The 27158-nt window shown below is 48.2% G+C and overlaps 1 protein-coding gene across 10 annotated transcripts in view; it reads right to left on the bottom strand.

Annotated features, from left to right (window-relative positions):
* Positions 1-27158, bottom strand: part of ACTR3B (actin related protein 3B) — a 107096-nt gene that overhangs the window by 6958 nt on the left and 72980 nt on the right. For 5 of the 10 annotated variants that reach the window (XM_055392482.2, XM_055392486.2, XM_055392481.2 and 2 more), the window contains 3 exons: positions 5875-6000; positions 4551-4634; positions 2757-3669 (listed from right to left, as the gene is read on the bottom strand). The exons of 3 other annotated variants lie outside the window; for them this stretch is intronic. In XM_055392482.2, coding sequence (XP_055248457.1) covers positions 3574-3669; positions 4551-4634; positions 5875-6000 — 306 coding nt within the window. In that variant the 3' untranslated portion in view covers positions 2757-3573. Of the gene's footprint in view, positions 1-2756; positions 3670-4550; positions 4635-5874; positions 6001-13352; positions 16056-27158 lie in introns of those variants that run through there. 2 more of the 10 variants (XM_055392483.2, XM_055392487.2) reach the window with 2 other exon arrangements.

The following is a 27158-nucleotide window of genomic DNA, read 5'->3' as shown; positions in this document are numbered from 1 at the left end:
CTCAGGTGTGTTGGAAAGAGCAACTCTGAGCCAGCGGTCACATCTTCTTAGAAAGATAATGTTTGTTAAATATTCACATACTAGTTGCCAGATTTTTTTTTAAGTTAAGGCCGTTCGTATCATATTCTCACCATCGTAAAGCTGAGTTTATGTCTAAATCTGTTGAACAGGGCAAAGCAACTTCCTGCACTTTTTAAGAAGGTCTCACTCTGTTGCCCAGGCTGGAGTGTGTGGCATGACCCTGGCTCCTGCAGCCTTGAGCTCCCGGGCTCAATGGATTCTACCACCTCCACCTACCCAGTAGCTGAGACTACAGGTACTCGCCACCACACCTGGCTCCTGCACTATTAAAAGGTTTAATAGTCCTAAAGACTGTAGACTTATAATTTTAGAATTTAACGAGTATATTTGATGAAATGTTTGTTACAGAAAACTGCTCACCTGGAGTTGTAATTTTGTCATAGGAGGTCGATTTTACCCATCAACTCTAGGAATACTTAACTCATTTCTATATTATGATCTAACTAATTCAACCTGAACAAAAGGTATGTGCAGATTTTATCAAAATTACTAACTGTAAACATTTTTCTTCCTTATAAAATGACGGGGGCACATGACCATCACAGTTCATTTCTATCTATAGTATCTGCCAGGCTTACTGAATAAACAAAAAATGATAACTCACCTCTATGAATAGGAAAAGGACCATTACAATTCGCCCACAGATGAGCAAACAGAAAACAGGATCTCATTTGCTTAAAGAACAGCCAGAATTGGTATTCAGATCTTTTTGAGTCAAAAACCCTTCCTTCTGCTCCTAAGCCTTTCAGATCCAGCTACGCCGGCATTGCCTAAGGAGTTTAAAAACAAAAAGCAAAAATTGGATGCCTTCCCTGGGGCCCCTATTCTGATTCTCTTAATTTGGGATGGGTCTTGCCCAGGGTTGAGAACCACAGCATCATACCTGTCACACTGTAATGGATCATTCTGTCCTGTCAATGTAGGTTTAAAACAAAATGTTCTCGGCCTGGCACGGTGGCTCACGCCTGTAATCCCAGCACTTTGGTAGGCCAAGGCGGGCAGATCACCTGAGGTGGGGAGTTTGAGACCAGCCTGACCAACATGGAGAAACTTCATCTCTACTAAAAATACAAAATTAGCCGGGCATGGTGGTGCATGCCTGTAATCCCAGCTACTCAGGAGGCTGAGGCAGGAGAATCACTTGAACCCGGGAGGCAGAGGTTGTGGTGAGCCAAGATCACGCCATTGCACTCCAGCCTGGGGGACAAGAGCAAAACTCCATCTTAAAAAAAAAAATTTAAAAAAAAAAAATATATATACATATATATATTCTCCCACAGTTCTTTAAGTTGACAAACAGAAGTACAATCTCAAAGCTAATCTTGTACCAAAGAAGGCACATGGAAGCTTTGGGTATCCTGTGGTGGAAGGACAGCTCATACAGCTCTAGCTTAGCCAGGCTGCCACAGCACTGACATACAGAGTGGTGTTATTCCCAGGGTTTGGAGAAGGCGCAACAAAGCACCTGCCAACGCACAGATGCAGAGCAGAGGTGGGAATGACGGTGCCCACTGTGAGATGTCCAAAGCATGCTGAATCGGGCGGGGCAGGGTGAAGATGGGAGTATCAGGTAGGCCCTGAATAGCATAGAACTAAGAGGAAAATGGCGTTAGAAGGAACAGCTCTCGCTACCATGCTCAGGGTGCAAAGGTGTGACTGAAGGCAGGCAGACCAACTGGGAACTTGATGCAATAAAATGGCTGGAAGATCATGAGAAGCCAATGGTACAGCAATCCCGAGAAGCAGCGAATCCCCCAAGGGAATGCAGAGAAACACTATGGATGAGGGGAGAACCAGGTGGTACCAGACTCTTGACTGGGGAGACTGAGGGCCTAGCACAGTGACAATATCAGAGATTTGGTCAACTGAGGTTGGTAAACTCAGATTTCACCATACTGAGTTCAATATTAAACTTATTTCTAAACTCAATAACCTAACTTTTTTTTTCTTGTTTTTGTTTTATTTAAGACATGGAGTCTCACTCTGTCACCCAGGCTGGAATACAGTGGCTCAATCCTAGCTTACTGCAGCCTTGACCTCCTGGACTCAAGTGATCCTCCTGCCTCAGCCTTCTGAGGAGCTGGGACTTCAGGCGCACACCACTGCACCTGGCTACGTTTCTTTATGAAGGCAAATTTTCTGAGAACAAAACATATTTCATTCACCTCCTCTGAGAGTGAAACTAAGGAAAAAATTTTAAAACAGAACAAAAAAAAACATACTTCACAACTTAGAAGAAATACCATAAATAACAATTTTTAAAGTAACATAATTATAAGAATAATATGAAGAGTGAAATCAACCTAAATCTATTAATTGAGCAAATTACCTTTCAAGCTAGCAGTCCATTCAGCAAACATCAGAGTAGTTACTGAAAGCTTACAGTCATGAATCCTGAACTTCTAGGAAGGAACATCAGAAATCATTAGGCACTCCTTCCCACTATACCCCAGATTCAAAAACCATCTCTGATGGGTTATCCAGACCCACGATACCCCCAGCGATGGAGTGGTCACTGCGGGGCAGGCAGCCCACACCATTCACGAAAAGACATTTCCTCCCACAAGCTGGGTATTAATCAAATCCTCCAATGATGTAAAACAATGTCAATATTCTTTAAAGGAAGCACAGCGACAGGGAGAAAACCAACAGACCACCACACTACAGCAGAAAGATATTTATAAATATTCTAACAGCTTTTATTACAATAGTGCAAGGAAGTATTTCATCCAACACTCACCGACAACAAACCATCATCTTCTATAAAACAGCTCCAGAAAGTTCAAACAAAAAAAACTAAAAGATACATGTATCTGTAGTAATTCTCATACATTACTGTTTAGTGTTCAAACTTCATGTCACTCCAATAAAGTATAATCATTTTCTAGCAAACATGTGGCAAAAAAGTTTGCTGTTTTATTTGTTTGCCTATAAACATATCAGAACATGCCTCACAATTAAAAACTTTGGATTACAGCACTCCATGACATCAATATCTATTCGTGCTTAGTATCAGCCAGTTGTACCAAATACCATAAAATACAAAATGATAGGAAATATAAACATCGATTTGTATTTCAAGTTTAAACATTTTATTTACAAAAATAGGCTGGGAGGAAAAGGGTTTGCGCCCCCACATTCTCTCCTGGGACATAACGATTTTGCGCCATTTTCTAACGTTGTTTTCGCTAACAATTTTCAAAGTCACATTTGGATTCCTTCAGAATTGTATTTGTCAGCTAGCAGCTCGGAGGAGGAGGGAGAGCAAGGGTGAGGAGGGCGGGAGAAGGAGGAGGCTGGCAGACAGCGGTCGGCACACGGATAAATGGCTTTTACTGAAGGGCCCGCGCCGCGCCTCATGCACCGGCAATGCAAGCACGCTGCTGGGCAGCAACACCGACGTCGCTATTTACAGAACGGCGGCCTTCTCTGGGTTCTGAAGGACACTTGTTCCCCAACGTGACACCATCGAACGACGCGTTCAGGCAGACACTAGGACATGACTCCAAAGACGGGGTTGTGGCGGCAGATGCTGGGCCCGTACTCTTCATAGTCCTTCTTGGTGTGGCAGACCTGAAAGAACTCGGGCTACAAGAGGCAACAGGCAGACAGAAAGACACTCATTTCAGAAGAAAGTCAAGGGAACCAGCTACCAAGCAGGCAAGATACTCTCCTCATTCCGGCCACCACCCTCCCTCCCAGGACCGCTGCTGCAAGATTTTACCTCTCTGATGTACTAAACTACTAAATGGGGAGTTATTTCACTTTTTAGAAATTTCATCAGCCTCTGTCTTTTTAGGACCAACCAAATGCCGGTCCCCCACTAACAATGTGTGAGCTATTCACAAATTTGAGGGGGAAAAGTAATAATTATTTGGAAAAGTCACTGGAATTAACGATTAATGCAGGACTTTTTTTAGATTATTTTTGGATTCCACTTACCATGTTTTCTGTAACCCCTAATTAGCAAGGACACGTGATAAATGTGTTGTGTGATTATTAAGATATAGTTTATATTAGGCCGGGCACAGAGGCTCACACCTGTAATCACAGCACTTTGCGAGGCCAAGGCAGGGGGGTGGATCACCTGAGGTCAGGAGTTTGAGACCAGCCTGGCCAACACAGCAAAACCCCATCTTTACTAAAAATACAACAAAAAAAAATGAGCCGGGCATGGTGGTGAACGCCTGTAGTCCCAGCTACTCAGGAGGCTGAGGCTGGAGAATTGCTTAAACCCGGGAGGCGGAGGTTGCAGTGAGCTGAGATCGCACCATTAAACTCCAGCCTGGGCGACAGAGTGAGACTCCATCTCAAAAAAACAAAAAAGATATAATTTATGTCTTACAGAATTGTCTGTTTAGAGCCACACGATTAGGGCACACACTATTTCACCTTCGTAGACAGTATTTACCCAAACTCAACTGAGAGCACAGGAATGGAGACACAGAGCCCTCGAGAGAGGGACTTACAGTCGAGGCCAGCATGGAGCCTCCGAACCACACGGCGTAGCGCTGCATGTGATGCGTGACCACCTGGACCTCCACAGGCTTCGGCTGGAAGAGAAAGCAGCTCTCACTTACCCCACACCCACAGACACATCTGTGATCCAATCATCCCCCGGCTGACGAGACCACGGCTGCATCCAGGGCCGCCCTCCTCTTATGGCACAAGCACCACCTCACACCCAGCGCTCAGTGACTCTCCGCCCCTGCTGCCAAATCCCCCTAAGACCTACCAGAATCCCAGCCCCCAGGGCTCAAAGGAACACAGTGCGCCCGGCAAGCAGAACCTCCCTCTCACAAGGCTCAAAGCGCTGAAGTTCAAAAGCACAAAATCCAAGCAATTAACCCCACTGCTTTTTTTTTTTAACCTAACATATCAGATGTTCTGGCACTGTAGAGATCATTCCAAATAAGATTAACCATCCTCAAAATAATAAAAGAAACTGTGCTTTTCTGGCCGGGCGCGGTGGCTCGCACCTGTAATCCCAGCACTTTGGGAGGCCGAGGCGGGTGGATCACAAGGTCAGGAGATCGACACCATCCTGGCTAACACGGTGAAACCCCGTCTCTACTAAAAATACAAAAAATTAGCCGGGCTTGGTGGTGGGCACCTGTAGTCCCAGCTACTCAATAGGCTGAGGCAGGAGAATGGCGTGAACCCGGGAGGCAGAGCTTGCCGTGAGCCGAGATCACGCCACTGCACTCCAGCCTGGGCGACAGAGAGAGACTCTGTCTCAAGAAAAAAGAAAAAAAAGAAAAGAAACTGTGCTCTTCCAACAGTGGACTCGTGGGATCTCTTCCTTGCGCCCACTGCCCCTATCGAAGCCCACTCTTGGTTAGAAGCCCACAATGATCAGCTACTTAAGAATTACTATCTTGGAGGAACGCCTTGTAACTCCCTGCTAACATTAGTTATTTTCATTTAATGAGAACATTTCCGAAGGACATGAAAGATCCTCACCATAAATTAGTCCCATCTCGTTGGGACACTGGTCATTACACCCCATGCCTGATCTCTTACGACACAAAAGGAAACTGCTGGCAGGCATGGCCAGGGAGAGTGTGAAGCTGCCGTTGCTGTGTCACCAGGACCATCAGTCTGAACTACCAGCCTGGAAGGACCTCAGGCAGCAAACCTCCATGGTCATGTCACAATGCAGCTCAGAAAGCGATGAACACTTGTTTTTATTTTACGCGGCCCAGACAAGCTCCTTCGGCTCTGTGTCAGGAGGGCCCCGGTCAGGCCTGGGGCAATAGCCCCAAGCACTGCGTGGAGGCCTCTGGCTCCTACCTTGATCCTCCCGCCGCTGAGCTCCTCGCTGAGCCTCAGCCTAGCATCCACCACTCTCTTCAAATCCCTCTGCAGTCGGCGTCCGAAATCCCTGAACATGGTGGAGCCTCCTGAGAGTACGACATTCTACAAGACACAAAGCAGAGGGAGCCCTGGGTAAAACCGCCCGCCCACAGTTCCGGGAACCACCCACAACAGAACTCCCACAGGTCCAATCGCTTGTGGGCACGACACATCGGCCCTATGAAAGATGCGAACAAAAGCAAACTTAATGCTATTGGAAAAGTGTAGTTTTTTTTTTATGGAGACAACAATGTGCCACAGATGGCTCCTTAATCCTTTCCTCAATTACAGCAAAGCAAAAACAAGGCGATCCTGCTCCCTCATGCTCCCCCTGCCAACCCCTCACATGGACCAGGAAGCCAAAACAAACAACAGAAACTGTCCAGCTGACTTGAGCCAAAATAACACCAGCTCTCCCGCTGCTCCGCCTTAACCATCACTGGGGGAAAGTCTTTTAATGGGTGCTTGAAGCTTCTCAGAAGGACGATCTTGGGAAGAAAGCATCCAAGTTACCGGAAGGAACATTCTCAGGTGAGCCACCCAGCCAGCACTGCCCTCCAGGGCCAAGACTCCCTCGGTGGCCACCCCAGAAGCTCGGTGGGGGGCTGAGGAAGGAGAAGCACTCGCCTGTCCCGCTCCGCCTGCCCAGAACCCGAACCAGCCCTCTGTCCAGCAACTCCGCGTTGTCGACCCTGCCCACCTGTCAGTCATCCACACCGTCAGCTCCTGACCTGCAGCCACTGACATCCTCATGGTTTGACGGCCCAGGTCACCCGAGCAGCCGGTCCTCTTCTGATGTATGTCAGAGGCCACAGTGGCCTCACCTACGTCACTCACCTCTCGCCCTCTCACCATGGGGCACTGCATCATCTCACACCCTCACAAGATGAGGAAAAGTGAGTACGGTACAGAAAGGTATTTTTAGACAGAGAGAGAGACCACATTTATATAACTTTTCCTACAGTATACTGTTACAATAATTATTCTACTTTAGTAGTTACTGCTGTTCAGAAGTCTCTTACTGTGCCTAATTTCTAAATTAAACTTTATCATAGGTATGTATGTACAAGAAAAAACACAGTATATATAGGATTCGGTACTATCTGCAGTTTCAGGCACCCACTGGGGGTCTTGATTCATATCCTCACTGACAAGGGGGACTAGCGTATCTCCTGATTGAACTTTCTTAGAGAAAACACCTTATGTGAAAACTACATAAGGAAATTAATCCTTCAAGGAGTCAAAAAGCCCTATTTCCTTTAAGACCCTCTAAATATGTTAGCTCTTCCCGAGTTCCTGAGCAACTACAGAGCTCTCTGCTTTCAGGCACTCCTCCCAGTCAGCTCTGAGTGTGTGAACAGTGAGTCCCTCAACAAGTTTACAGGTAAGCAGAAGTCACAGGGAATCAGCACAGAAAAAAAATGCACTTTTCTGTCCCTAGCAACCCAGGTTCTAAGTTATATGATATGAGAGTAGTCCGTTCCTGCTTACTGCTGTTCTGGGGAAAGACAGCCAGGACTGACTGCAAAGGGATCATTTTTCTCTCATGCCAGCTCCTAGAACTGCTGTGACCGCACCCACGTGGACTCAGGATTAGAGATGGTGAAGTCAGAGCAGGAAGAATGAAACGGGGCAGAAGCCACGGGAAGCCACCAGTGATCCGGCCTTCCATTTGGGGAAGCCACAGTGATCCGGCCTTCTACCTGGAGAAGTGACCAGTGATCCGGCCTTCCATTTAGGGAAGCCACAGTGATCCGGCCTTCTACCTGGAGAAGTGACCAGTGATCTGACCTTCTACCTGGAGAAGCCACCAGTGATCCGGCCTTCCATTTGGGGAAGCCACAGTGATCTGGCCTTCTACCTGGAGAAGTGACCAGTGATCTGGCCTTCCACCTGGGAGTGCCACCAGTGACCTGGTCTTCCACCTGGAGAAGCCACCAGGGATCTGGCCTTTCACCTGGAGAAGCCACCAGTGACCTCGTCTTCCACCTGGGATCTGCTCCAATTCTACCGAGTGTCTGTATAGAGAAATTTCACCTCTGATTACCTGCCAGCAGCAGATGTTAGATAAATCATGTAACATGCTGTAGCTGCTCCAGTTGCTAAGGTGAAAGACTGTCAGGGGCTAAAGAAGCCATGTCCAACCTTTCAATGCAACAACTGTTTTGCTTATCCACAGTGGTGAATACCAAAAACATTATGCACAGGACCTTTTTATTAGCTTGTCAACTGTCATTAGTGTTAGTGTATTTTATGTGTGGCCCAAGAGTTTGTGGCCCAGGGACACCAAAAGGTTGGACACCCCTGGGCTAAACCTTCTACAGTGGCTTGGCCAGGGACAGAGCCTCACAAAACTGTGCCACAGTATTTTGTTATCAGCTTCAAGAAGGTCAAGGCTAATATATTGTTAAGGGAGGATCTGGGCTTGGCCTTCAGGGCTGGGAACCAGGGTGGTCCTGAGGCCACCCTTCAGGGCTCTCTGCAGCCGTGAAGCGATCCTCCGGAACCCCCACCCCGCCCCGTTCCTTGGTGTCTGCCCCACACTTCTACTCACAGGGAACAGCCCTGAGCATAGCAGACCCCCTAAAGGGTACCCATGCCTTACGGAGACTATCTGATCATGAACACACTGAATAAAATACCTGGCAATGGTTTTCTGCCCTGAGAACTCTGCAGTCTGTCCTCATCTGGGGGTTTCACTGCTACGCCCTTGTTTGCTTTCTCAAAACTCTGTCGGCGTGGCCAACCAAGGAAACCGCTGTCACGTCCATTTCTCGGGAGGCAACCCCCTGACACCCCTCGCCACAGGGAGACCATGAGGTCACTGGGCACCTGCCTTCTTGACCCATTTTAAGTCTAGTTTTCAAGCCAACATCCTGCCCCAGGATCAGCATCATGAATAATCACTGTTGTCCTCTGTCACCCTGTGGAGAAATCTCTCATGACCAACCCGAGAGCGCCTGGCTCCTGTCAGAGTCTAGGGACCATCAACCACAGCTGCAGCTACGGGGGGTGGCAGCTGGAAATCATGTAAACAGGGTTATATTCTGATCCCTGGCTTCCTTCAGATGGGTCTTGTGGCCTGGTGACTCTTTCGGACACACTGCATACCTAGTTACCATAATATCAAGAATCATAACTTAAAAGCATGTTGGTATTTTGATCATCTCATCTTAGAATAAGCCTCAACTGACCCCTGGTCCTGCTCTCTCATGATTGGCCACGCTGGCCGATGATATACTGGAGAGACAGACCCTGGCTTATATCCAATTAAGAATTAAGTGAGGACTAGGGAAGAACAAGGATGGGTCAGTGCTTGGAATTAGACATTTCTAAGGGCGCTTTTGCTGAGGTTTTGGGGTTTTTTTTTTGTTCTTTTGCTATTGTTTTTCATTTACTGTTTTAAAGCCCATCACAGACACCTCCTTTAAAACTTTTCCAGGCTAAGATTCCTCCAGCCTCGCTCTCTGGCAGGGAACGCTGCAGCCTTGGTCTCCTAACAGCCCATATGTCAGGCGATCCCAAACAGTGCCCCAAGGAAGCCTGGGGTGTCTCAGAGCTGTCCCTTGGCCCACCGCAGTGTAGGAGAGGGGCCACAGGGCCGGGTTCCCTGACTGTCACCCCAGACTTGGTGAGCTCATCCTTCCCAAGACGACTGTCGGAGACGCAGGTCTGCTTCTCACTGTAACACCCGACGGCCGACACAGCACCGTGGGCACACCTGCGGCCTCACCTCCATGTTCTGAGCTATTGTCATTCTGAAGGATAATCTGAGAGGTACATAGTCCATTCACACCTCTAAGTCTCCTAAATTCTATCACTGGATCCAAAAGTCCCAGGGGAGTGCTGTCTGCTCAGCATTCCTTCAGTATTCACTCACAAGACTGTTCACCCTCTGAACTTGCACCGCGAGCCGTTAGAAGACACGGCGGGAAGAAATGCGCATCATTATCCACTGTAGGGATGGGTGAAGGAGGTATTCCTAGTGAGGGTCTGAAGAAGAAATTTCTCTCAGGTCTCAGTGTCAGAAAGAGCTGGGCCTCTTCAGAAAACCCACTGGCCTTAATCATATGTCCCAGGGGCCCTGTGTCTGCTGAGCAGCTCAGAGCCACGAGGGGCCTCTCCCATAGCTAGGTGTGACCACAGAACTGTGCACGGGCTCTGTCCTCATCTGACCCTGCTGCGCTCTTCTGCCGCCCTGAATTCTCCTCACCCAGATTCCTTCAGCTACTTCATCCTTGTATATTGGATATACTTTCCTGCCTGTTTCAAATTTTCCACACTAGAAGGCAAGCAGGCAGGAGGGGGCAGGGGTGTGGGTTTCTAAGGACAGACAAATAGGAGAGCTGAAGCCCAGCTGCCTGATCTTCAGGCAAAATACAGTTAATTGTTCAACGAGTTTATGAAAGGATGCTGGGTTCTCATTTTGAATTCCTTTCTTCCTTCAGTAATTGAAGGACAAACTTCAACAGCCTAAACATCCCTGTGATGGGCAGCAAACATCCCACTGCATTCAGCAGGCAGTTGCTGTGTTAAAGACACTGAGCTACAGACACGAAGAAAACATCACAGTGCAAACGCGAAGAAAACATCACCGTGAGCCCTGCGGAGCGGACTGCAGCCCGGGCACTAGAGCTCACTGCAGACTACAGCCCGGATGCTAGGGCTCACTACAGACTACAGCCCCGGCACTAGAGCTCACTGCAGACTGCAGCCCAGACGCTGGGGCTCACTGCAGACTGCAGCCCAGGCACTAGAGCTCACTGCAGACTGCAGCCCAGACACTGGGGCTCACTACAGACTACAGCCCGGGCGCTAGGGCTCACTACAGACTACAGCCCGGGCGCTAGGGCTCACTACAGACTACAGCCCGGGCGCTAGGGCTCACTACAGACTACAGCCCGGGCGCTGGGGCTCACTGCAGACTGCAGCCCGGGCGCTGGGGCTCACTGCAGACTGCAGCCCGGGCGCTGGGGCTCACTGCAGACTGCAGCCCGGGCGCTGGGGCTCACTGCAGACTGCAGCCCGGGCGCTGGGGCTCACTGCAGACTGCAGCCCGGGCGCTGGGGCTCACTGCAGACTGCAGCCCGGGCGCTGGGGCTCACTGCAGACTGCAGCCCGGGCGCTGGGGCTCACTGGGATGCTTGAAGATGTCTCAACCTCCCCAACCTAGAGATTCCTAAAAGTTCAGAAATGTAAACAGGGAACTTTAAAACACATACTTTGTCATTCTGAGGATCTGCATCTTTATAACAATCATTTGAATGTTTTAAATGCATTCATTTCAGGTTTTTCTTCTAAAAAGCAATTCTATTTGTTTCCTACACTAAAAATAAATAAATAAAACAAAAATCATTTCATGGCTGAATCTTTATTTTCACTTAAGAAAATGCTCAGGAAGACAGCTGCAGGTGGAAGCTACGACTATGCTGAGCTCTCAGCGGGGGCTAAGGCAGGCAGGGCCCTGGCCGATGGCAGATCATCCCTCAGGTGTCCCTGTACTCCACTTTTCCTGAGCCCCGCGAGAGCTGCACACACCACCCCACGAGTAGGCCCCTAAAACAGAGCCAAGTCACTTCAGGAGTGGCATCCATCTCAAGAGATTCTGTGAAGGGAGGTCACAACCCAGCAACAGGCGGGGGCCAAACAGCCCTCATTCGCATTGCTCCTTTGTGATTCAGAATCCCTGCTTCCTCACCGTGAAATGTCATGTGAGCTCCAAGTGTCCAGCTCAGCACGGAATAGAGCTCCTTGCGGTCAGCACTGTGCATGGGCACCATCAGCGTGGCCACAGACAGTGAACTTTAAAACTAGGCAACAAATAAAACCTGAAGACAACACTGCATGAATACTGGCAAGATTCGGGATGGCCTGTGCCATCAACGTGCTTCTGGAGAAGTTAGAAAACTCAGAAAGGAACATCATGAGCTCAGAAAGTACTCAGCAAATGAGAAGAATGTGGAACAGGAGAGACAGAAAAAGGGCAAAAAATGACAACACTAACTGAGGGGTGCTCTGAGTCCAGGTTATAATGTATATTATATTACCCAGCATATACTGTATATAAATGTATATTAAAACTTCAAAGCAAAGACAAGTAAACAAAAGTCCCTAAACCGAGTCGATTAAGACACTCACAGTTGCAGGTGGTGGATAAGACAGCAACGGACCCCACTTGGCCATGGCAAGTGGACAAGATGGTCTCACCAACCAGGTCAACCACTGTATGAGAGCTCACCGGTTGTACTAATTTCCTCTAAATCCTCTCAGATTTACTTCTGGCCTAGAAGTAGATAATCTGTATCTGGTAGCATTACAGGCTTTTTCTGTTGACTTTGTTGTGGTAGAAAATAGATCAAATACAAAAGAGGACTTAACAAATACAATTAGACTCACATTAAATCCTTGGAGTGATACCCGAACTGAACAGTAACTCCACCTTCTTAAGACATCCATGGGCTCTTGTGCATAAGGCTCTGTAATAATTTTTACCAGTGTAATCAAACTAGGTCACCAAAAAGATAGTGAGAGATAAAATTTATCCTCAGAAAACTTCAAAAAGGCCAGTTTACCCAGCCAAACTGAGAGCTGGATTTCAGACAATAAGAAAGAATTTGTAACAGAAGACATCATCATAAAACTTTTTTTCTTGAAATGGTAAATGACCATTACATCTAGAATGGCCATTTAGTTTTCAGATAAATTTCTATTTCAAATAAACGTAAGCCTAACAACCCAGATTTTTTAAAATCACTATTATAGCTATTTTAATACATTTAAATTCCACTTTTATGTAAAAGGCAAATATTAAGCCAACAAATTAATGTAATAGATTTTTTTTAAAAAACATTTTATTTAAACAAAAGTTTTTTAGGTCTGGCATGATGGCTCATGCCTGTAATCTCAGCACTTTGGGAGGCTGAGGCAGGTGGATCACCTGAGGTCAGGAGTTAGAGACCAGCCTGGCCAACATGGTGAAACCCCATCTCTACTAAAAATACACAAATTAGCTGGGCATCGTGGCACGCACCTGTAATCCCAGCTACTCAGGAGGCTGAGGCAGGAGAATCGCTTGAACCCGGGAGGCGGAGGTTGCAGTGAGCCGAGATGGCACCATTACACTCCAACCTGGGCAACTCCATCTCAAAAACATAAAAATAAATAATTTTTTAATTTAGAAAGAATTTCAAGCTCAGCAAAAGTGATACACTCTTTATTCAGATTTACCTACTGTCAACATTTCTGGTAGAGTGTTTTTATTTATCGTTTGCATGCATTTACTCTGTCCCCTCCCACACGCACACACATCTAGGAGCGGGGAGCATCTGAGAGTAACTTATATACATCATGGCCCTTTACTACTAAATACTTTAGTGTGTATTTACTAAAACTGAGAACATTCTTTTACGTTACCACAGTACAACTACCAACTTCATAAACTTTTTTTTTTTAATTTTTAAATTATTTATTTATTTATTTAATTTTTTAAAATTTTTTTATTTTTTTATTTTTATTTATTTTTTTAATATTTATTATTTTTTATTGATCATTCTTGGGTGTTTCTCACAGAGGGGGATTTGGCAGGGTTACAGGACAATAGTGGAGGGAAGGTCAGCAGATAAACAAGTGAACAAAGTTCTCTGGTTTTCCTAGGCAGAGGACCCTGCGGCCTTCCGCAGTGTTTGTGTCCCTGGGTACTTGAGATTAGGGAGTGGTGATGGCTCTTAACGAGCATGCTGCCTTCAAGCATCTGTTTAACAAAGCACATCTTGCACCGCCCTTAATCCATTCAACCCTGAGTGGATACAGCACATGTTTCAGAGAGCACAGGGTTGGGGGTAGGGTCACAGATCAACAGGATCCCAAGGCAGAAGAATTTTTTCTTAGTACAGAACAAAATGAAAAGTCTCCCATGTCTACCTCTTTCTACACAGACACGGCAACCATCCGATTTCTCAATCTTTTCCCCACCTTTCCCCCCTTTCCATTCCACAAAACCGCCATTGTCATCATGGCCCGTTCTCAGTGAGCTGTTGGGTACACCTCCCAGACGGGGTGGTGGCCGGGCAGAGGGGCTCCTCACTTCCCAGTAGGGGCGGCCGGGCAGAGGCGCCCCTCACCTCCCGGTTGGGGCGGCTGGCCGGGCAGGGGGCTGACCTCCCCCCACCTCCCTCCTGGACGGGGCGGCTGGCCGGGCAGAGGGGCTCCTCACTTCCCAGTAGGGGCGGCCGGGCAGAGGCGCCCCTCACCTCCCGGATGGGGCGGCTGGCCAGGTGGGGGGCTGAACCCCCACCTCCCTCCCGGACGGGGCGGCTGGCCGGCGGGGGGCTGACCCCCCCACCTCCCTCCCGGACGGGGTGGCTGGTCAGGCGGGGGGCTGACCCCCCACCTCCCTCCCAGACAGGGCGGCAGGCTGGGCGGTGGGCTGACCCCCCCCACCTCCCTCCCAGACGGGGCAGCTGGCCGTGCTGAGGAGCTCCTCACTTCCCAGTAGGGGCGGCCGGGCAGAGGCGCCCCTCACCTCCCGGACGAGGCGGCTGGCCGGGCGGGGGGCTGACCCCCCCACCTCCCTCCCGGACGGAGCGGCTGGCCGGGCAGAGGGGCTCCTCACTTCCCAGTAGGGGCGGCCGGGCAGAGGCGCCCCTCACCTCCCGGATGGGGCGGCTGGCCAGGTGGGGGGCTGAACCCCCACCTCCCTCCCGGATGGGGCGGCTGGCCGGCGGGGGGCTGACCCCCCCACCTCCCTCCCGGACGGGGTGGCTGGTCAGGCGGGGGGCTGACCCCCTACCTCCCTCCCAGACAGGGCGGCAGGCTGGGCGGTGGGTTGACCCCCCCCACCTCCCTCCCAGACGGGGCGGCTGGCCGTGCTGAGGGGCTCCTCACTTCCCAGTAGGGGCGGCCGGGCAGAGTCGCCCCTCACCTCCCGGACGGGGCGGCTGGCCAGGCGGGGGGCTAACCCCCCCACCTCCCTCCCGGACGGGGCGGCTGGCCGGGCGGGGGACTGACCCCCCCACCTCCCTCCCGGACGGGGCGGCTGGCCGGGCAGGGGGCTGACCCCCCCACCTCCCTCCCGGACGGGGCGGCTGGCCGGGCGGGGGGCTGACCCCCCCACCTCCCTCCCGGACGAGGTGGCTGCCGGGCGGAGACGCTCCTCACTTCCCAGACGGGGTGGCTGCTGGGCGGAGGGGCTCCTCACTTCTCAGACGGGGCGGCCGGGCAGAGACGCTCCTCACATCCCGGACAGGGCGGCAGGGCAGAGGTGCTCCCCACATCTCAGACGATGGGCGGCCGGGCAGAGACGCTCCTCACTTTCCAGATGTGATGGCGGCCGGGAAGAGGCGCTCCTCGTTTCCTAGATGGGATGGCGGCCGGGCAGAGACGCTCCTCACTTTCCAGACTGGGCAGCCAGGCAGAGGGGCTCCTCACATCCCGGACGATGGGCAGCCAGGCGGAGACGCTCCTCACTTCCCAGACGGGGCGGCAGCCGGGCAGAGGCTGCAATCTCGGCACTTTGGGAGGCCAAGGCAGGCGGCTGGGAGGTGGTTGTAGCGGGCCGAGATCACGCCACTGCACTCCAGCCTGGGCACCATTGAGCACCGAGTGAACGAGACTCCGTCTGCAATCCCGGCACCTCGGGAGGCCGAGGCTGGCCGATCACTCGCGGTTAGGAGCTGGAGACCAGCTCGGCCAACACAGCGAAACCCCGTCTCCACCAAAAAAAATACGAAAACCAGTCAGGCGTGGCGGCGTGCCACTCGGCAGGCTGAGGCAGGAGAATCAGGCAGGGAGGTTGCAGTGAGCTGAGATGGCAGCAGTACCGTCCAGCTTCGGCTCGGCATCAGAGGGAGACCGTGGAAAGAGTGGGAGAGGGAGACCGTGGGGAGAGGGAGAGGGAGAGGGGGAGGGGGAGGGGGAGGGCTATTTATTTATTTTTTGAGACGGAGTCTCGCTCTGTCGCCCAGGCTGGAGTCCATAAACTTAACATTAATACAAAACTTTAATCTGCTGTTCCTATTCCCATTTTGCTACTTGATTTATTAATATTCTTTAAGGCATTTTTTTTCTCTCCAGTCCAGAGTCCAGTGCAGGGTAAGACTGTGCAATTACTTGTCATGTCTCTGTAATAGGTTTTTTAATTAAAAAATTATTCAGTAGGGTATGAAAATAAATGTTCATTATAATTCTTGAGAAGTATTACATGATCTTGAGTTTCCTTCAAAGGCATTATATAAATTCATTTCTTTTATTCACATAACCATACAAACAGTGCTATGCATATGTGGTCAAATGATTTTAGACAAAGTCATCAAGATACTTCAACAGGGAAATAACAGTCTTCTTCAACAAATGATGTGGGAATAATTGATATCGATGGAGTGAGAGGATGAACATGTATTTACTTTCTCATTTCATATACACAAATTAACTCAAAATTTATCACTGAGTTAAATGTAAGGGCTAAAAGTACAAAATGTCTTTTAAAAACCATTTTTTAAAAACTTCGTGATTTTGTGGTAGGCAAAAATTTCTTAGCTAGCACATAAAAAAGCATGAACCATAAAAAAGTTGATAAATGGGGTTCCATACATTTCTGTTCTTCAAAAACCACCACTAAGAAAATGAAAAGACAAGCCACAGACTAGAAAAAAAATCTGCAACACATAAATCTGACAAAGAATTTGTATCCAGGATATCTGAAGAACTCTTACTATTGAGTTGTCACTCAATAAACAAATCAATTAAAAATGGGCAAAAGATTCAAACGGACATTTCACAAAAGAAAATATACAAATGACCGCTAAGTACAGGAAAAGACAGTCAACAACATTTGTCATCAGGATCATACAGCTTAAATCCACCACACACCAAGTTTGGGTTAAGACGAACAACTGCAACTCTTGTACACTGTTGGTGGGAGGGTAGATGCTGTAAGTACTTTGGAAAAACTTACCATACAACAAAGCAACTGCACTCCTGGGTACTTCCCAAGGAGAATAAAACATATCCAGCAGACACTGAGTACATTTCCAATGTTCATAGCAGGGTTTTTTGTAATAGCTAAGACTGGAAACAACTCAAATGTCCACCAGCAGGGGACGGCTGACTTGTGGCATAGCCGCTCGCTGAGGCGCTCCCAGCAGAAAGAAGGGTCAAATGACATGTGCACCTCAAAAGCACCGAGTGAAGGAAGCCGGAAACAGAGAACACGCGGAGCACTCCATTTCCAGCAGCCCCCCATTATCTGCGGCTCACGCTCCACGGTGTCAGTTACCCGTGGTCAGCCACAGTCTGAAAAGATTAAATGGAAAATTCCAGAAATAAACACTTTGTAGGTTTTAAACTGCACACCATTCTGAGAAGCATGATGAAATCTCGAGCTGTCCCACTCTGTCCCGCTTAGGGCACGAGTCTCTTCTCTTTGTCCAGCATGTCCACACCGTATACGCCACCTGCCCTGAGTCACTCAGTAGCCACCTTAGTGGTCAGACCGACTACTGCAGCATCACAGTGCTTGAGTTCGGGTGACCTTCCCTTTATTTAATAATAGCCCCACAGCACAAGAGTGGTGATGCTAACACACTGTTATAACTGATCCATATTATTGTTAGTTATTGCTGCTAGTCTCTCACTGTGCCTAATTTATAAACTTTATCAAAAGAATGTATGTACAGGAAAAAAAGATCATATACAGAGGGTGTGGTACCATCTACAGTTTCAACCATCCACTGGGGGTCTTGGGACGCATGCCCCACGGATAAGAAGGGACTCCTGTATATGAAACTTCGGGAAGTCAAATCCCATCTACAGTGATAGGAAGCAGATGGGTGCCTTCCTGGAGCAGGGGCTGAGGAACTTCTGCCAGCGATGGTTCCCTTCTGTACCTTAACTGTGGTGATTATCACGTTAAGTATGTAAACTTGTCACATCTTTTCAAACCGTACACTTAAAATGGTTCATTTGACTCTACATAAATTATATCTCAAAGTTGAACCTTTTAAACAGAGCAACAGAAGACAAAGTGATGGCAAGGGGCCACTCTGAGTTGAGAGGACAGGAATGGCCTTGCTGAAAAGGTGGCATCGGGGACTTAAATGAGAAGAAAGATGCCCTAAAGAGGGTGTACATTTGGCCAATGTGTACAGTCTCTAACTCTTCATTTCTCAATGTTCTGTAACTGTGTGAGGACATAAGATTGAGCCAACTCGCCCAATTTTATGTTAACATTTTTAACATTTAATTCCCCATAGTTGCTATGGACAACAGGAAAACAATATGCACTATACTTCCAGGCCTTTCCTAAAAGCAAACTCCAGCTCCCACCCTAGTTCCACGCCTTGCTTTGTGTTCAGAAATTCTCATGTGAACCAGTAAACTCAACAAACCCTTTACTATTTAAGAAGGAACAACCCCTTGATCTCTACTCACTCCTCCCCAAAGTAACTGTCCACCCTGTTCCTTCCGCCCTCTGAATACACTCCTGTTGTCCCCACCCTCCAGCCCAACTCCTCCCCACTGGCAAATGTCCTCTTTCACACAGACACACTTTACAGAGAACTCTGGGAGAAAGCGAGAGCTTCTGTGCCCCAGGCCAAATAACAGGTTTAAAACTCGTGTTTTGCTCCTGCCTGAGCTTCAGAACACGACAACTACCAGCAGATACATCCCCACGTCCACTGTCTACACGGATGTGGCACACACAGCGGGTTCCGGATCTGTAAGAACGCAGAGTTGGTGAGGTCTCTTGCACACGCGTCACCAGGCAGGCTGCCATCCTACATGTCTTCCACCAGCTCTGCCCAGATACTGTTTCTACATTAATGCTGCAAAGTACTCTCATTTTCATCATGTTGAGCTTCAGCCTAGAATTACTGAACTGAACTTTATCTCTATCCACAGAAGAACTACAGCCTGCGGTTAGAAAGGTCCCTGTGTGGGCACGTCCTGGGGGAGGCCGGCCAGAGCAGAGCTGTCCCGGACGGCGCCTCCCAAGGACAAGGTCGAGGGAGCTGGCTCGTACTTCAGCAGCCCCTGAACCGCCCGGCCCTAAGCCGTCCCGCACCACCCATGGGGCCGACTCCCGGCTGCAACTCTTTCTCCTCACCCCGCCGCCGACAGCAGAAGTTTCAGGGGACAAGGGGGACCTGCCAGAGCGATAGTGGAGGGTTGAATACAGTCTAAAAGGAACATACAAGTGTTAAGTGACAGGCTCTATGGAACTGCCGGAGCAGAGCCCAGCAGAAGACAAGCGTTTAAGAAGACAAAGCAGTAGAAACCCGGTTTTCCTGACAGGGCATTCGGAGCCCTTCACAATCTGACCCCAGCCTACTCCCTGGAGCCAGGTGGGGATGCCCAAAGGCCTCACACTCCCCCCACTGTCTGGTGCTGGGGCCTGAAGCAAGCAGCAAACCCCCTCACCCGTGGGCTCCCACGCCCTCATCTGTGAAGACATCACCAGGCCACTCGCAGGTCTGAGGGGAAATTAGAGGGTAATGACGTCAGCACCGGCCCAGGGAAGGCAGGACGGCGACAAGCACAGTGGGTTCTCTTGTTTGGCCTCTCCGCCCTGGGCCATGCAGAGGCTGGAGCAGGGCCAGGTCTACACCCCGTCTGTCCACTCCTCCCTAAAGCCGCCACTACACACAGCACTCGGTAAGCAGGGGCCCTCCACAGGCATCGTGGAATGAACGAGGAGCATTTCATTTGCTCTACCCTCTGGAATAAAGGGGGGTCAGTAAGGGAAAAAAGACTCCAGCAAGTAACTCAAGAACCAGAAACAATAACTGACAATTTCTGATTAAGTCCTTGGACTCTGGTAACCTCCTAATGTTTCTCCCTAGTGTGCGGGTTCTCAATCAGGGACAATTGTGCCTCCAGGGGACATTAAGCAACATCTGGAGATGATTTTGATTGTCAGGACTGGGTGGGGGTGGGAAGGTGCTACTGGCACTTTGTGGGTAGAGGCCAGAGATGCTGCTAAACATCCTACAATGAAAATGTCAACAGCACCAAGGCTAAGAAACCCTGCCCTAGTTAGCGCTGAGCAGTAAAACCAAAGGTGCCTGTACACCAGCCAAGAGGGCCACTGGGGAAGTGGTGTGCCACTCTGCAGCTAATCCGAGATGTGCAGGAGTCCCAAAAGGCAGCGGCTTCTCAGGGCAAAAAAGCAAAGGAAACCAGGCAAAATCCCTGGGAACTTTAAAAATAGAAAAGTCAATTGGCTAGAGGCCGCAGCGGGTGAGGAATCTGCTGCCCCGGCCTGGATGTGGAGCGCCATTCCAGAATATCACTTGAAGTCATTTCATGGAATACAATCACAGTGCTTACGCGCTGCCTGACACAGCTGAAGGCAATTCCACACACCAACTCCTTTCACCTTGCCAATAATGGGATAAAGCAGGTACTATTCCCAACCCCATTCTGCCGAGAAGGACGCTGAGGCACAGTGAGATCAAGTAACCTGCCAAAGTCACACAACTGAACAAGCAGTAGGCAGGGCAGAACACACACCTGGCAGTCTAGAAGCTCTCGGTCACGTGGCATCCACACCTGCAGACCTCGTGCTCACCACCATGCAGGATCCACGCAGTCAACACACATGGGTGCCACCCCCCGCCCCGCAGCCCATGTGCTCAGCACAGCACTCTAATCACCAGTCCACACTGCCTCCCTTCCTGTGACACAGAATTCGGACCCCACCTTGTATAGACCAATTTGTAAAGTAACTCTCCCTGTGCTGAGCTGAAATCTGGTACCCACCTGGCCCTGGTTTCTCTCTTTCCTTGGCACTGCTCACCGTCTAGCTGCCCATCACATGTCCCAAGACAGCCTCATGCTCCCTGCCAGGTTGCAAGTCAAACAATGCTACTTCCCTCAACCATTTCTCACAGACCATCTTTTCAGGAACTCTTGCTGTTCTGGGGATGCTCCTCTAGATATACTTCAAAATCCAACAACAACCCTCTTATAATGTGGACTCCCCTCCACAGCAGAACACAACACCATCAACACAGCATGTCTCCCCAGGACAAACAGAAAGACTCTGAAGCAGTGAGGTGGAACCCTGCCCTTGAGGGCCAATCAACGTCAAATGACTTGCCATCTCCTAATAGAGCAAAAAGTGGTCTGTGGCTGTAAAAACCTCCACGTCTGACACAGTGGGAGATGGAGGAAGCATTACTACTTTTTAAATTATTATTATACTTTAAGTTCTGGGGTACATGTGCAGAACGTGCAGGTTTGTTACACAGGTATACACGTGCCACGGTGGTTTGCTGCACCCATCAACCCGTCATCTACATCTCTCCTAATGCTATCCCTCCCCTAACAGGCCCACCAACAGGCCCGGATGTGTGGTGTTCTCCTCCCTGTGTCTATGTCTTCTCATTGTTCAACTCCCACTTACGAATGAGAACATGCAGTGTTTGGTTTTCTGTTCCTGTGTTAGTTTGCTGAGAATGATGGTTTCCAGCTTCATCCATGTCCCTGCAAAGGACATGAACTCATCCTTTTTTATGGCTTCATAGTATTCCATGGTGTATATGTGCCACATTTTGTTTATCCAGTCTATCAGTGATAGGCATTTGGGTTGGTTCCAAGTCTTTGCTATTGTGAACAGTGCTGCAATAAACATACGTGTGCATGTGTCTTTATAGCAAAATGATTTATAGTCCTTTGGGTATATACCCAGTAATGGGATTGCTGGGTCAAATGGTATTTCTGGTTCTAGATCCTTAGTCCCTTTGGAGGAAAAGAAATGAACCCATTCTTACCACCAACGACCATGTTGCACATGACAAACAGAAAATCAAAAATTAAATGTTACAGTAACTGAAACCAAGGAAAACCTTTTTCGTCTTAACACTCAACTACAAAAGCATACCTCCCCCCTCGCCCAGATGAAATGGAAAAACTTTAATGGAGGGGTTATTTCCATTCTAAAAGTTACTTTATACAAGGAAAAGGAAAAAGCCCTAGACCCAACTTCGCAGGCTTCACAGCCCCTCACACTGTCAGCATCCCTTTCCTGGTGCTTGAAAACATAAGAAATAAATTAGAGAGCAAACCACAACAAAGTCGGTCTGAAGCCTCTCAGCCATGCCTACAACAAACCATTTCTCAGTGTGACAGGTACTGTTATTACCAACACACAATCCAATATCCTCTGAGAAAATGACATGGTTGAGAGTCTGCCTCTCATTCCTAAAATGTATTCAGCAGGAGTCTTGATGGGAGATTAAACACAAGGAGACGTCCCCCGAGCAGCTGAGGGGCGGGATCAGGAAAGAACAGACTGTCCCCACTTATTTTCTTAGTACCCCTTCTCTAACTTTAGCTAGCTTGCTTGCATCAAAGTAAAACTGGTTTTCTAACTAGTCTTTTATGAGGATTAAAACATTGTCTGAGCTTATTATTTTTCAACTCAAGTGACTATCCAGAACTACTCTGATGGCTTAAATGTGGCTTACAGGCGTCACTTGCTTTGGTTTCTTATCACCTATGCTTGTTTCACCTTCAGAGTGAGGAAAAAGCAGAAAAAAAGAGAAACGTGAAATTACCAATAAATGTATTCTTTCCATCTCATCTCAAAGTAAAGCAACAGTGCTTACTCTAATAATTCTGTACCTCAGAAATATACACATTTAGCCTAATAGTGTCTTTTTTTTTGTTGTTTTTTTGGTTTTTTTTTTTTTTTGAGACAAGGTCTCACTCTGTCACCCAGGAAGGACTGCAGTGGTGCAATCCTAACTCCCTGTAGCCTCCACCTCCCAGGCTCAAGCAATCCTGCTGCCTCAGTCTCCCAAGTAGCTGAGACTACAGGTGCATGCCACCACATCCAGCTAATTTTTTTAATTTTTCTTTTGTAGAGATGGGGTCTTGCTATGTCAACCAGGCTGGTTTCCAGCTCCTGGTCTTAAGCAATCCTCCTTCCTCAGCCCCCTAAAGTGCTGGGATTACACACATGAGCCATGAAGGCCGGCCTGCATTCTTAATCAATTTCCACAAGGAAGAGTAAGTACACATTTTTCTAAGAAATAAAGAAAAGATGTCATAAATAATAACATTTTAACATTTTAAAATAAAATCCCTTTACTTACAGAAAAGAAGCAGATTATCCCACACAACAGTCTGAAAGAAAGCTCTCATCAGCGAATCTAGCACACACAAAACATTTTAAAATGCCCTATTCATCTAATACTGTTTTCAAAGTAATGACAGAAATAGCATACATCACTGCTTTATTTCACTGCTTATAGAGCACAGACCAACCTGACTTTTTTTTTTTTTGAAATAGGGTGTCCCTTTGTCGCTAAGGCTGGAGCGCAGTGGTGCAATCACAGCTCACTGCAGCCTCGACCTTCTGGGCTCAAGGGATCCTCCCACCTCAGCCTCCCAAGTAGCTGGGACCACAGGTGCGTTCCACCACAGCTGGCTAACTTTTTTGATAGATGGGGTCTCCCTGTGTTGCCCAGGCTAGTCTCAAACTCCTGGGCTCAAGCAATTCTGCCTTGGCCTCCCGAAGTGATAGGATTACAGAGGCATGAGCCCCCGTACCCAGCTTAACATGACTTCCTAAAATCAGATTCTGAACTCAAGGTTTGTTTACTTTCACAGTTTAACAAATATTTACTGAGCCTATCTTTTGAAATACTTCTTTCAGTAAGATGATAGAGTTGGTCTTCAAATCTAAAGTCAAACCCCCCAGACAGCAGACAAAGGCCCCTCAGGTCTCACCCCAACCTGTACCCCCGCCCTCCGGCCTCCACATCTCTGTGGTCTTGCAGACTCTGAGCATCTCTGAGGGATGTCTCTAGTGCCTGGAAAGCCCTCGCTCACCACCTCACCAGCCTGGCAACCCCTCCTTCCCTGACTCCTCTGTGAGAGCGCAAAGCCCCCAGGCCCCATAGCCTGCTGTGCATCTCGTTCACCAGGTCAGCAGCATTTACTGAGCACCTCGCATGGGCCAGGAGTGTTCTAAGCACCACGGGTCAGCAATGAATCTGACATATCAAAATGGTCGCCCTCTTGAGATGTGTTTCGGGTAGGGAGACAGAACTATTAAGTATAAATAACTAAAATATATAGCAAATTAGGAGATGAATGTTATGGAGAAAAAAATAAAGCAAGGCTGGGCAAAATGATGTGGGAAAAAGCGCCGAGGTGCAGTCTACAGCAGGGTGGTCAGGACGCCTCTCTAGAAGACGGCATTTATTGCACTTCGCCCATAATGTGTTTGTTACCAACTGAAGGTTTGAGGAAACGGCACCAAGCAGGTCTGTCAGCGCCATTTTCCCAAAAGCACACGCTCACTTCGTGTCTCTGTATCAGCATATTTTAGCAATAACATGTTTTTTAAATGAAGGTATGTCCACTGGTTTCTTAGACATAATGCTATTATACACTTAAACCATAATATAGTGCAAACATAGCCTTCATGTGCGCCAGGAAACCAAAAAGTGTGTGTGGCTCACTTCACTGCACCATTCACTTCACTGGAATGGTCTGAAACTGAACCCACAAAATCTCCAAGTTATGCTGTAGTAATATCTATCCCATACCAAGCACTGCACTTCAGCCTGTGTGAGGGTGACCTAATGATTCCACGAGACGCTTACGCCTGGCCCATCCTGCACCTGAGGATGCAGGGGCTGGGGAATGAGTGCAGTCACGATGCTAGGAAGCGGCTCGGCCCACGTGGAGACCCACGCGGCTTGGCCCTGACGCCTATACTCTTAACCACGACAAACTAAAAATAATACTGCTCAAAACGCTTCCCACAAAAGCCAAAATCCAATATGATCGATTCTAAAAAAAACACTTAATTCAGAAAACAAAGTGATCCCTTATCACTTTTGATACAGTGTGAGAAATCAGCAGATCTCCTGGATGACGTTCTGGCGGTCAGCAGTCTTCTGGACACTTTCCAGACACCAGCCCACAGTCATTCCCTCCCACAGCCCACTCAGAACTGCAACTGGAAATCCAAATGCATTCAAAAACTGGCTAAGCCAGGTCAGCATTTTAGCCAGAAAGTATCTGCTTCACTCAAGCCAGCAGATTCTCAAATCACAATCATTTGACTCAAAAAGCACCATTAGTTACAGACTCCTGTGTATGCCAGATTATGCCAGAAAAGCATACATGTCCTGGTAATGCAATAAATCTTGACCTAAGCTAGAAGAGTGTCAGAAACCTAAATACAGAAAAAAGAGTTGGTATCGAAACAGACACAGCATGGAGCATCAGGACTTATTACAAACCATGTTTTTAAAGAATTTCAGTCGCTTAAGAAAGGGCTCACAACATAATGCTGTTAATACATAGCATATGAAACATAAATACAACAGGACATATCTATCTACCTATTTACAGTTCATGAAAATAAAAGGGAAAGATGAAGTAATAACATGAACAGCGACAACTGGGCACGGTGGCTCACACTTGTAATCCCAGCCCTTCGGGAGGCCGAGGCAGGCAGATCACCTGAGGTCAGGAGTTCGAGACCAGCCTGGCCAACATGGCGAAACCCTGTCTCTACTAAAAATACAAAAATCAGCCAAGCGTGGTGGCGGGCACCTGTAATCCCAGCTACTTGGGAGGCTGAGGCTGGAGAATTGCTTGAACCCAGGAGGCAGAGGTTGCAGTCACTGGAGATTACACCACTGCACTCCAGGCTGGGTGACAAGAGCAAAAACTCTGTCTCAAAAAAAGAAAAAAAAAAAAAACAGCGACTACAAAGGAGTAACTTCTCCTTTGTAAAAGTGTTTTTTACATCTCAAATTTTCTAAATTGAACATGAATTTTAGATTGGAAATCATGCACTCTGCTCATCTGTAGAGTCTAAGTTCTCTTCGGTGAACCTCTGACCACCCTCCTCCCTTAAACCCCGTCTCACGGCACACCTTGCTTCCCACCCGGGGTCAGCCACCGTCTATTTATTCAGTTCACTATATCGACTGAATTTCTCAATAGCCCGCAACCTTACCTTGCCGGATAAATGTATATTTCATGATGCCAAATAGAAATCTCCATTTTAAACCACCTCTGCAGATGGAAAGGCCCTGTCTTTATGCTGGTAAAAGAATGTCACAGCACATACCATTATAAACACCACACGTAACCCATTAATCTCCTGAAATTTATGTCAGAAAGATTGGAAATAAAATCTATATTAACAGCAAGTGCTTAATATCAAATGCGACATTAAAAATAACAAAAATTTTCATTCCTGTAATACTAAGAGGCTCTCTTCTTAACTCCATTTAACAGACACACAGTGCCACCTATCAGCCATCCTCTGTAACTGCAGGTGCAAGGTAAAGAACGGCTCACAGACACGCCTTCCCCTCTCCCTGCTATTTACATGCCAAAGACCACCACAGGTTAAGAGGACAGCCCTATTAGAAGCCCCTGCTCTTTCTACATTGTGTTCTTGAAAAGTTTTACTTCCTTAGGAACTGGAGCTTTTTACTGCTGAACTGAACCCAGAGATTGCAATCCCAGCGAAGTCTGAACAAATCTATGTCTAAAATACGGGCTGTTATGATACCCAACGGTGTCCTGGAAGAAATCCAAGCCAATCTCCAGGTCCAGCCCTCAACGGCCGCCTGATGGGAAGGGACATAACAATTAATGGCAAATTTCTTACAAGGATTACCCACACGTCTTCTTTCCTCTAACCAACCCCTCTTCGGCCTGCAACTGCTGTGATTTGGCCTCTGCCCAGCTTCTCTCACAAGGCTGCTCACCCCTGTGTGGTGAACCCAAGGGCTACCTCTTGACCCTCATCCTGTGTGACCTCTCAGTGCCACTTAACAGGGCCCCCTGGCTTCTAGAGTTTTCTTTCTCTTCTCAGGCGACTCCTTCTTGACTTCTGTGACAGTTTATTTTGTGTGTCAACTTGGCCAGGGCACAGCACCCAGTGATTTAACCAGACACTAACCAAGGTGTTGCTATGAGGGTGTTTTGTGGATGTGGTCAACATTAAGGAAAGATGACCCTCTGTAATGTGGTTGGGCCTCATCCAGTCAGCTGAAGGTCTCAAGAACAAAAACTGAGATTTCCTCGAGAAGGAATTCATTTCCCCGAGAAGGAATTCTGCCTGAGTTTCCAGCCTGCCAGCCTTCCTACAAATTTTGGACTTGTCAGCCTGAAAGCAAGCCAATTCCTTACATTTTATAGATAATGTAGAGATAGAGATAGTGGCCAGGTGTGGTGGCTCA

Source organism: Gorilla gorilla, chromosome 6 (genome assembly GCF_029281585.2).
Source record: "Gorilla gorilla gorilla isolate KB3781 chromosome 6, NHGRI_mGorGor1-v2.1_pri, whole genome shotgun sequence".
In the NCBI taxonomy this organism is placed as follows: domain Eukaryota; kingdom Metazoa; phylum Chordata; class Mammalia; order Primates; family Hominidae; genus Gorilla; species Gorilla gorilla.
The sequence above is the reverse complement of the archived record's forward strand: the minus strand, read 5'-3'. Positions and strand labels throughout refer to the sequence as shown.